Source organism: Botrytis sinoallii, assembly GCF_014898435.1.
Source record: "Botrytis sinoallii strain Bc 23 chromosome Unknown BSIN_001, whole genome shotgun sequence".
Taxonomy (NCBI): domain Eukaryota; kingdom Fungi; phylum Ascomycota; class Leotiomycetes; order Helotiales; family Sclerotiniaceae; genus Botrytis; species Botrytis sinoallii.
In genome coordinates this window covers 3,594,359-3,605,257 of record NW_024066028.1, presented here as the reverse complement: position 1 = coordinate 3,605,257, position 10,899 = coordinate 3,594,359, and the positions used below count along the sequence as shown (strand labels likewise).

The 10,899-nt window shown below is 45.3% G+C and overlaps 3 protein-coding genes across 3 annotated transcripts; 1 reads left to right on the top strand and 2 right to left on the bottom strand.

Annotated features, from left to right (window-relative positions):
* Positions 1-790: 790 nt before the first annotated feature.
* On the bottom strand, positions 791-2,107 carry EAF02_000808 (uncharacterized protein; the record flags this gene model as incomplete). The annotated part of the gene is made up of 4 exons (XM_038896856.1): positions 791-1,232; positions 1,365-1,744; positions 1,804-1,908; positions 1,961-2,107. 4 exons carry the CDS (start codon positions 2,105-2,107, stop codon positions 791-793), a joined length of 1,074 nt encoding a protein of 357 aa, XP_038763715.1.
* Positions 2,108-3,924: 1,817 nt separating this feature from the next.
* On the top strand, positions 3,925-6,866 carry EAF02_000807 (uncharacterized protein; the record flags this gene model as incomplete). The annotated part of the gene is made up of 4 exons (XM_038896855.1): positions 3,925-4,226; positions 4,286-4,557; positions 4,785-5,928; positions 6,032-6,866. The coding sequence occupies 4 exons, from the start codon at positions 3,925-3,927 to the stop codon at positions 6,864-6,866; spliced, it is 2,553 nt and encodes an 850-aa protein (XP_038763714.1).
* A 63-nt stretch (positions 6,867-6,929) lies between these two features.
* EAF02_000806 (uncharacterized protein) lies at positions 6,930-9,584 on the bottom strand. The gene is made up of 6 exons (XM_038896854.1): positions 9,118-9,584; positions 8,964-9,048; positions 8,561-8,871; positions 8,450-8,504; positions 7,943-8,393; positions 6,930-7,888 (listed from the first exon to the last, which is right to left on the bottom strand). The coding sequence occupies exons 1-6, from the start codon at positions 9,454-9,456 to the stop codon at positions 7,333-7,335; spliced, it is 1,797 nt and encodes a 598-aa protein (XP_038763713.1). The 5' UTR covers positions 9,457-9,584; the 3' UTR covers positions 6,930-7,332.
* Between the last annotated feature and the right edge of the window lie 1,315 nt (positions 9,585-10,899).

The following is a 10,899-nucleotide window of genomic DNA, read 5'->3' as shown; positions in this document are numbered from 1 at the left end:
TTGTCACTTGCGACGACGACAATTGTAAACGGCTGGATCAGTGAGCAAGGAACGCGCTAATCCGTTTTAGTCATTTGAGCTAGCCGCGTCACGTGATAGGATATCTAAGGGGCACGACCTTTTTCACTAGCGTTCAACTTTACGTCAACACTCATTTTGGCAACGATGAAGCTATCAATCTTTCTGAAAGTTTCCAAAATACAATGATTCGCTTTCACACCTAAGGCGGCTCCTGATTGTGTTCCACAAGGTTCGGCTTCTAGTAGTGAAGCTGTGGGTAGACCGCGTCACCCGGAACAGCATTCTTGTATCTTTACAGTTAGATAAAGCTGCTTGATGAATCGGCAATCGCTTTCTACGATATGGTCATTTGGCATGACACGATTCTCACCAGATTGTTCATTTTGCTATGTTATCTGCTTCAAAAACGGCATATGTACACAGTTTTACCTCATCATTGTTTTCTTTTCGCGTTTGCTTTGTTCCCCTATCAAGCAGACCACGCAGACATGTTTGTCAACCACCAGTCAAGTGTATTCGGTTTATGCAGCATCCGAGGTGGATGTATTGTTTAGAGAATTTAGGTTCTCGGGTAGTTCTGGGGGTTTCTCCAGCTTCAAGATATCAGTAACAACATCTGATGCACGATCAACACTCAAATCATCATTTCTTATTAAATTCATCGTCCCTGTCACACGTCAAACTCTTACAGATCCCCATACTTACAAAATGTTCCATTCCGCCAATGTCATTGCAAGTATGGTACGTAGCCTGTCGTCATAAGCTATACTTATACTATATCCTGTATTGTTCGTTCCCTTGACTCATTGTTACCATTGTATTTACAACCTCTGTCTTTCGAGACATTGTCTTCAGTGTCTTCATTCTCAATCTTATAAATTTGCGTAACCAAAATACCTACTTCCTTCCCGGTGCATTTCGGTTCGGGATGCTCTGGAATATGCTGTAATATCCCCCTTTGACTACTCTTATCCCCATCGCTAGCATTTATGCTTTCATTATAATTATCTGCAGTGTCGTTCCCAGCTTCCGTAACCATCGTCGTTGCAAGACCGTCTTCAATATTCCGTAATCTGATGGCGCGAGCTTTCATGTAGCCTTTTTTATGAGGTGTTGCAATGGTTGGAGGGCTGGGTCTATCGTCTGAGGGGCCATAGGAACCGTTTCCTAAGCGAAACGGAGTAATGGTCTGAGAGCACTGAGACATGCTGCTATTATTCCTAGACCGATTTCGATGGTAGACCACCAGACGATGGGAGCCACGCCATAGAGATAGTCAACTGCTTTTGCATAGTTGGGAAAATATTTGACACGAATTATCGTGGCTATGCTAGCGAACATACCCATTCCTAAGAGAATACTGATGGCGACTTTGATTCTGGGAGAGAGTTTCAAGTTCCATACTATGAATGCGGGGGATAAGGGCAGTAGACCAGTCGGTGATGATGTTCATGCCCGAGAAACAATAGCTTAGGATGAGGATAGCATTGATACTGCTGCATTTCCCATCGGGAATGGTTTTGTCCCAGGTGAATGCCATGGGTCGACATGTTACAATAACAGCTATGTCGGAAATGAGGACTGTCGCTACGGACCCTGCCATGATTGCGTAGAGAATTTTTCTGTAGGTCAGGCTGGGTGTTATGCGCATTAGGGAGATACAGATGCTAGCTTTGACTGGCAATGTACCTGTCAAGGTGAAAAGTTGAAAGAGAGTAAAGTACTGTTCTCTTTAATTAGCGACCTTAATTTCAATACCACTATCCGCATGTATGTACTAACCTTGACTGCAGGCTCCATTTCTGCGGCAGTAATAGTAAGGTTATGAACACCCAGGCCATGGATTGCGGACATCGTCGACATGGAGACATTCATCACAAATATGATCTATATCAAATTAGCAAACTCGCCAAATTATGAGAAACGGTACTCTATATACCCATCCCAGCAGTATCATCCAATCGTCCAAGCCGAACGCTTCACGCGTTACCCGAACCAAGCATCGCAATGCTAATGTAATGGTCGATAGTCCAAGAAATACAAAATTGACAATGACAATTGTAAGAGCCCTCTGTTCTAAAACCATGATGGTCTAGTCTAATATGTGCTCAGCACACCACCGGCACTCTTTTGACGAAGTTAACCTCGGAAATGAAGCTACAAACAGAACGATCGAATAGCACAACTGCCAGAGTCATGAAGATAAGTGAACTCCGAGTGAAATGTAATAAGTTGCACCAGAGCGGATTTAGGTCTTAGGGAGTTCTTTAAAGTCGAGCCTTCAAGAGCAAAACCCTGAGGGTTGGGCTGAGGTTCCATATTTGCGGTTCTTTTTGCAAACCTCAAAAGTTTAAAAAGCAATGTTATACCACGAAAGGATACACAGCAATTTTAGATCTGTGCAAACCTTACCCTTTAACACAACGAATTGTTTCAAGTATTGTCAAGAGCCATAGGCGATACCATGTCTAAAAGGAAGATCACCAAACGGCAAAAAATCTTATTTCCATGTGGGAATCATATAACTACCAACAATTTTTCATGCAGGCTAGGAAATTTTAATGTCGGTTTGCCAGGGGACAAATATTGATGTCTTCTTTCGTCCTCGTCGGACCGCACACCATGGGGTCGATCAGCCGAGCAAGCCCCATTTGGGAATACATCATATTCGGAACACCTGCCCCGAACAAGGTATATAGAGTACGGGGTAATACAAACGTTTCGTGTAGTGATACCCATGGATGTTACAAGTCGTTCCATTGTCATCTTGCTTTTGTTCAGAAATCGTCCACTTTTATCAACGTCCATCCCTTTCCTAATGCGGTCAGAAACCGTTTGAAAGGATTCGGGAGTGGAGAGTGTGGAGTGTTGTCCCTTGAGAATACATATTCACATTCTTTTCTTATGAGTGTGGTTCGGTCGACAGGGAGAGAATTGTAATATGTTTTGTTGTACCACTTATTTATCCACTATCCACTTTTGAGATGATCTCCGTTGAATTCCCGGAACCTTATTTCATGAATTAATTCATATGATTGGATGGGTGAAGAATATTGGCATCGTAGGTGGAAGCGTTGCATATTTTTGATTTATGGCGGTGGCAGAACATGGGCGAGTTGCACATTTGATATATCATATTGTCTTGGGTGATGGATTTTGCCGGTTATCTCCCTTATGGACCACGCTGTCGGGCTCTGAGATGCCTAAGTAAGAGCAAATTCTTATTCTTGAATTATGCAAGGAGCCAAGACGTCCGTAGGATGCCACAGGTTGATTCCTTATCTGTCTAAATGGTGAGTATGCAGAGCGGCCCGTTATTCTCCAAGCATCAGGGCTCTTGTCCATATGAACAACATGGTTTTTTCTCCACGTGGTGATCAGGTCCAACAAACAATTTGAGAGTTACAACGTTTCCAAGTACTCGTGCGGCCAGAAAGTATGCAACTCCGGCGCTGTGAAAACCAGGTTAGTCCTCTTGTAGTTTACCATCTTGTGGTATGTGCATCTAGCATCGGAGTTGCATACTTTCTGGCAGCACGAGTACTCTCACAGTCAGAACACATGCAGCTTCGAAGCTAGTCAATGCACATGCCACGCGATAGGTAGCCACGCTAGGAATGGTCTTGGTTTCTTAGCTCCGGACCTGTGTACTTTCTGGTGGGACAAGTACAGTATATAGAAGGATTATAATATTTCTTTGCATATGCTACGCGATAGTAGAATAGACTAAGAACGATCTTGGTTTCCTAGCGCCGGGCCTGTGTACGTTCTGGCAGGATAAGTATATAGAAGCGCTTTGATCTTTCTTTTCATCTGCAGAATAACAAACTTCCAGCAATTTTTTTTTTCATTGAAGATTACGAGGCACGACGACACGGATTACGCTAACAGTCAGCTGCGAAGATGGCCGACAAAACCTCATTCAGAGTTGTTATCATTGGAGGCAGTGTGGCTGGTCTCGTGTTGGGCAACATGCTTCAGCTGAACGGAATCGATTTTATCATTCTGGAGGCCTACCCCGCCATAGCTCCCCAAGTCGGGGCCAGCATAGGATTGCTCCCTAACGGCAACCGAATCCTCGATCAATTGGGATTGTTCGACAAGATTCTGGGACTGGCGCCTCCGGTTGAGCGGTTCAATTTTCGCAATAGTAAGGGTGAGAGGATCGCAGGTCATTCTGGGATGAGACATTCTTTCGAACAGAGGTAAATACATACATACGGGTGCCGTTGGGAAAACTAGAGTATGTTCTGATGCAGTGTAGACATGGATATCCCATTTTGTTTCTCGATCGTCAGGAAGTGCTAAAGGTGCTGTATGATAATATTAGAGATAAGTCGAAGGTTCTAACCGAGAAACGTCTCGCGAAGATCGAGATGAATGAGAAGGGCGTCAAAGCAATCATGACGGATGGATCGGAGTTCACAGGTGATATACTGGTTGGTGGTGACGGGATTCACAGCAAGACTAGATCGGAAATGTGGAGGCTGGCTGAAGAGAAAATTCCGGGCTATATCCCTGCTGGGGAAGAGAATGGTAGGTCTTTATTTATTTGTTGATTCTTGCCATGTGGTGGGTTTTCATTGCCCTAGGTTTGAAACATATCTGGAAGCGGGGTCTCCATGAGTCTAGACTGCGGTCAGAAAATCAATGCTTCTTGGGGTTCTGAATCCTGTCAGAGCATTTAGATTTTTTACAGTGTTCAATGCACTTCAATTGTGGAGCTACTTTCATATGACAAAAGCTCAGATCTAGTTTGCTAGTCCAGACTATTTCACACACTATCAAGAAGTCAAGTTTCAAACATCAATCACACCCAGCTCTCACGCCAAACACCAAACACTCCCTTCCCTCCAAATACCTTAAAATCCCTCAACTAACACCATCCCAGCCCCTCCTTGCGACTACAGCTGCATCTTCGGCATCTCCAACTCGATCCCCGGCCTCGAACCGGGAAACCTCCACTCCGTCTTCCGCGAGAAAAAACTCCTACCTCATCAACGGCGGCCCCGAAGGCCGCGTCTACTGGTTCTACTTCTTCAAACACCCCACCACCCTCTACGGCCGCGACATCCCCCGCTACACCAAAGCCGAGGAAGCCGCCGTCCTCAAAGCCCACGAAAACGACCCCATCACCCCCGAAATCACCTTCAAAGTCCTGCAAGACCGCAAAATCACCTCGACCCTCACGGCACTCCCAGAATACGTATTCAAGAAATGGCATTTCGAGCGCATCGTCACGATTGGAGATTCCGCGCATAAATTCAACCCCATCAGCGGCCACGGCGGCAACTCTGCGTTTGAAACTTCCGCCGCCTTTGTCAATTCGCTCGTGAAATTGCTGAACATCTCCCCCAAACCCACAACGTCCCAAATCACAACAATGTTCGCGGATCTCCAAGCGCGGCGCGAATCGCGCGCGATAATCCTGAAAGATGCGTCGCACGAGCAACAGCGCACCGAGGCCATGGACGATCGTCTCCACAAATTCATCGCGCTGACGCTCTTGCCCCTCACGGATACTGAAGACGTCATGTTTAATTTCTCGGGAAACCAGCCGTACGCGGAGAAATTAGATATGGTGGAGCTTCCACCCCGTCCCAAACTCATCCCGTACAAAGATGAGTTGGCGCAGGCCCCGGAATTGCGAGGGCGCACTGGTTGGCTGCAGATGGCGGTTTATATGGCGCTGGCGGCGTGCGCGTATTATGGCATGTGGATGCATTCGAAAAAGGCGGGGTTGGCGGAGGAGTTTGCGGGGATTCTGAGGAGTCCGCGACGCGCGGCGGAGAAAGATCATAGGTTGGGGGTGTTGAGTGTGTATTTCTATGGCATGTTGGTTCAGCCTTTGGCTGTCTGGTTGGTGGAGGGTTGTCGCAAGCGTAATGATATGAATCTCGTGGCTCTGTAAGGAATTCTCTTTCACTTTCTCTTTCCCTTTTCTCGGTTTTCACATTTTCCAAAGAAAAAACAACTATCAAGAAATAAAAAACTAACACCCATCACCCAGCCCAACCATCTGGCTCGCCCTATCCCAGTACTTCGGCTTCGGCATCATCGCCCCCATCTTCTACACCGCCTACACCCTCTTCTCCAACGCTGAACCCTACTGGTGGCCGCTCTCCCGTCTCGTCCCCGCTCACTACATGAAAGCGATTCTCCCCTGCCTCCTCCTCTGCTACATTCTCCCTACGCTCCTCCTCATCCTCCCCCTCCCCCTCACATTCCCATTCCTATTCACCCTCCCCCTCACCCAAATCTTCCCCCTCCTCCCCTCCCTCACCACCCTCCTCACCTTCCTCAGCAGCACCATCCTCAAAACCCTCATCCCCCCACCCACTCAAACCCCCACCGCCTCCCACACCCCACCGACATCCGCCCCCTGCGCACCCTCTACCTCTCCACCTTCATCCTCGGTCTCCTACTCCACCTCACTTCTCTCATCTACATCTTCCTCGTCCCCAACCCCCTCCTCTCGCTCTCCTCCATCTTCCTCCCGACTCTCTCCAACATCCCCCCCTCCCCCCTCCACACCTACTTCCTCATCAATTTCTGGTCCTTCCACCTCGCTACCTACATCATGTGCTGCAACGCAGTATGGGACATCAAACGCGTCGGTCGAACCACCATCGATGTCGGCAAAGCCGCTGCGCTATTACTTCTTGCGAATGTGCTTGTGGGGCCTGGTGCAGCATTGGTGGGGTGTTGGTATTGGAGAGAAGTGCAGATGGCGCGTACTAGCGTTTCGGCTAAGAAATGAGTTGGTTTATTGGTACTGTACTCTACGACAAAATCGGCGGTTTAGGCGATGGATCAATCCAAGTAGAGAAAGCAGGAATAAATAAAGATAGTGGTGGCCTGAGATCACATAGCACATACATTACGATCTCGAGATGTGAAATAGACAATGAATGATTAAGATTAGTATCTCTTTCTATTAATTTAAATGAGTAGTAGAGTTTAGTTGCTACCCCCCTTCATCTATCTCTCCATTTATACATATTCCATATTCCATCATCCATCTATGCATTCATCCATTATCTATCAAATCCTCCAGCCTTTCAAGCACTTAACCCCTATCTCATGTGTCAAATCAGTATGAGGAGCCAAGTGAGCTGCCCTCACTTCACTTCAAAAGCAATAGCCATTTGGCCAAATCTTTCTTCCGAAACGCCAAAGGGGTATATAGTACAACGCAAAAAATGCAGCACATCCCAAAAAAGATCATAATTTCCATCCCACATGATCTAAAATGCAAACCGTAAGCTTGAAGTTATAACGATGAAATTGAAAACCAGCTCGAATCAGGAATTAAGCAGCAGCCATTTCAATTTTCTTTCCCTTAACACTATTCCATTCAATGGCCAAACTGCCAATAATAGTAAGTGCAGCCATAACCGCAGCCACCAAGAATGATTGCGTCAACGCATTGTTATAAGAAATTGTCACACCAGCCAAATATTCTGGTGCGATATCTTTTTGAATGCTAGTAGCACCTGTGCTTAAAACGACTGCTGGGTTGAGATCCGGTACATAATGTGCCAAATTCTGGGCAAGTTTATTTGTAAACACATTTTGACCAATGGAAACAAATAGAGCTCCTCCGAGTGTTTGGACAAAAATGATGACTGAAGTACCGGTTGGCACTTGAGAAATGTCGAGGACGGTTTGGCAGGCTATAAGAGGCTGTTGCATACCGAAACCAATACCGATACCAGCGAGACATTGGTAACCGATCCAGGCAGCGTGATTAGTGTCTGGCTTGAAGGTGGTTAGGAGACCAATCCCGATGGATGCGATGACCGAGGAAACGATCATAAGTGGTGCGTAATAACCGACTATTGTGACAAGGGCACCGGAGATGATACTTGAAGAATTAGTTAGTATGAAGTTCCGCGAAATTAAGAAAGATTGTACGAACCTGACAATGACCAAGGTCAAGACCATTGGTATGTTAGAAATGCCAGATTTGACAGCCGAATCCCCCTTGACGGCTTGGAACCAAATAGGAAGATAGTAGATCAAAAGCAGGAAGTATGATCCGAGACAGAAGGAGAACCATGCAGCAGACCACATGCTTCGCTTCTTCATAATGTTGGGTGGTACGGTGGCGCTATCTCCCTTCCAGAATTGGATGGCGATGAATATTCCGATCAACACTCCGAAAAGTACGAAAAGTGCGATGATACGTCCATTTCCCCAAGGATATTTGGTTCCACCCCATTGAAGTGCGAGCAATAGACAGATGATAGCTGGGATGAAGAATGCGGTACCTAGAAGATCGAATTCCTTTATGCGTTCTTTCCATGGGAGGTCTGCAACAGCTTCTCTATCGGGAGCTTTGAAGAAGACCAAAATAACAAGAACAGTAACTAAGAAATTGAACAATTAGCGATTGCTTTTCTCACAAAATTCTGGAGGGACTCACCAGCTCCAATTGGCAGATTGATTAGGAAGCACCAACGCCAAGTTGCTTTATCAGTCTGTTCAAGTCAGTGTTTGTGTCCTCGTAAAGTGAAATGTTACAAGTCAGACTTACGAATACACCTCCAAGTAGAGGTCCAGCAACAGAGGCAATACCATACATAGCTCCAATTAAACCAGTATACATGGGTCTCTTAACCAATGGGACTGAGTATGCGACAATGATCAAAGCACCAGAGAAGATTCCAGCACTACCCAAGCCAGCAATAGCTCTACCAATGATCAACGCAATTGAATTTGGTGCAACACCACAGATCAAACTGCCGAGCTCGAAGATACCAATCGCAACCAGGTAAACCCATTTTATCGAGAAGTATGAGTAGAATTTTCCAAAAAGGAGTTGAAAGGAAGCAGTGGTGAGTAAGTCTGGGAAAGGCATGATGTTAGTGGTCAAGTTCTACTTTCAACAATTTCTTCCCCATGGGGCTACAAAACCAACAAATAGTAGGGATTCTTACATGCCGATCCGTACCATCCAACATCGTTCAACGAGTGAAACTGATCAGTAATCTTAGGAATAGCCGTTGCAATGATAGAGTTATCCTGTTCGCCAATTAGAACACACATACACAAAAGAATACCATGATCCTAGGGAAACTCGACAAAACTTACCAAAGCCATCAAGAAGACTGATAAACATAAGGCCAAACTAATCAACTGTAATTTAACTCCAGTTGGATATTCTATACCCTCTGCGCTTGTGTGAACTCTGTTCAACTCCTCTTGCTGTATCTCTGCTGCACTTTTTGTCTTCTTCAACTCTATAGGATGATCATTATCGCCTTCATGGACCGAAGGCATGGTTTCCGAAGGTTTCTCTGACAACTCAGCGTCTTTCTTCATAGCTTCGCGTGCTAGAACCGCTTGTTCGGCGTCTGATTTCTCGTGCATGATGCTTGAAGAACTGATCGAAGCACTGGTAGTGGGTGGTACCTTTTGGTCTGTCATCATTTGGTATCCCGTTGTATAATGTTTCTCTTGCGGATGAGACTTCTTAGAAGTACGGGAGAAATGAGTAAAAGACAGCTCCAGTCGGCACCTAGATATCGTTCAAGTATTTGAAGAAGTAATCTTTAATTGACTACGAGGTATGTACTTTAAGAAGTCAGGTGTGAAAAGTAAATCTTGTATTTAAACCCTTGCCAACGGACGAATTCGGCGGGATTCCTCGTCCGTGTTTGGAACGGAGGAAAGAATAAAATGAACGGAGGATCGAAAATAAACGGATATAGAAGATGATAAAAGTCCGATTGGAGAGACTTGTTGGAAAAAAGAATGGCTTTGTGATAGATATAGAAAAGAAAATAAAAATATGCCCGGTAGACTAGGGCAACCCAAGAAATTGGAATTCTTTGACAGATAGAGGAATAGAGGGTCCAGGTCCAATTATATAAAATTCAATTAAAGAATCCTGGGGTAAAAAAGGTTTTTTCAATTAAGGTTGTTTTTTGAGTCGTCTTTGGCAGATGCTTGATGGATTATTAATCCAAGAAATAAGATCTAGGGAAAAGGTAAAAAGGGAAGAAAGACGATGAAGATTAATCGAATATAATATACGTGTATGTATATATATATACCCCTTCATCAACCGATAAACTCAAATTCGAGGATATACAGAAACAAAGGAGTCATCGGAGAAGAAGAATAAAAAAGTCTCCAAACACTTTCCTCTCCATCGATCCCTTCTACCTAAATCACATTATTCAATCAATTTCTCACTCACAACTTACCAGAGGAAAGCAAGAGAAGGAAAGGGTAAATGGAGGCGTCCCAATCCCCATTTCCATCCACTCTTCATCCCAGCCAACCTTTCCATCCATCTAGATTCTTCTCGACTCCTAGCCGAATCCGCTCGCTTTGGAATGACCAGATCCATCCCACCCAATCACACCCCACGTAATCCGATGCGAGGATTCCAAAAGTCGCCGCGAAACATGGACACGGATGTATTCAAGTGTCCGACGTTCATCCTGTGTTCTCCACCTGGGTGTTCATTCATTCTTGGTGCGAGAATTACTCGCTTTGATCCCTTGCGGCCTGGCTCATATTTACTCATCTCTTTCATTAATGATTCCATGAAGTAAGATAAGAGTCTGTAAGACGTCGGGTGTTCGAGAACTCAGAGGAAGCAGGCGTCATGGTTTTCGTCTTGGAATTAGGATGGTCTTACATCAAAACCAGGCAGGTATATGTGGTGACGAGTGCTGAATTTTGGTGAATTTCGCATCGTTCGCATCGCATCTTTTCTTGAACCTACGATGTGATGTGTTTTGAAGACCTGATAGACGGATGAAATGCATGACTAACGGTGAGCCCGTTTCGTGAGCTAGCTGAAGTGAATATTTAATATTACTTAGTACCGTACCTACTGGGTATGTATCGAGACCGCTCTCC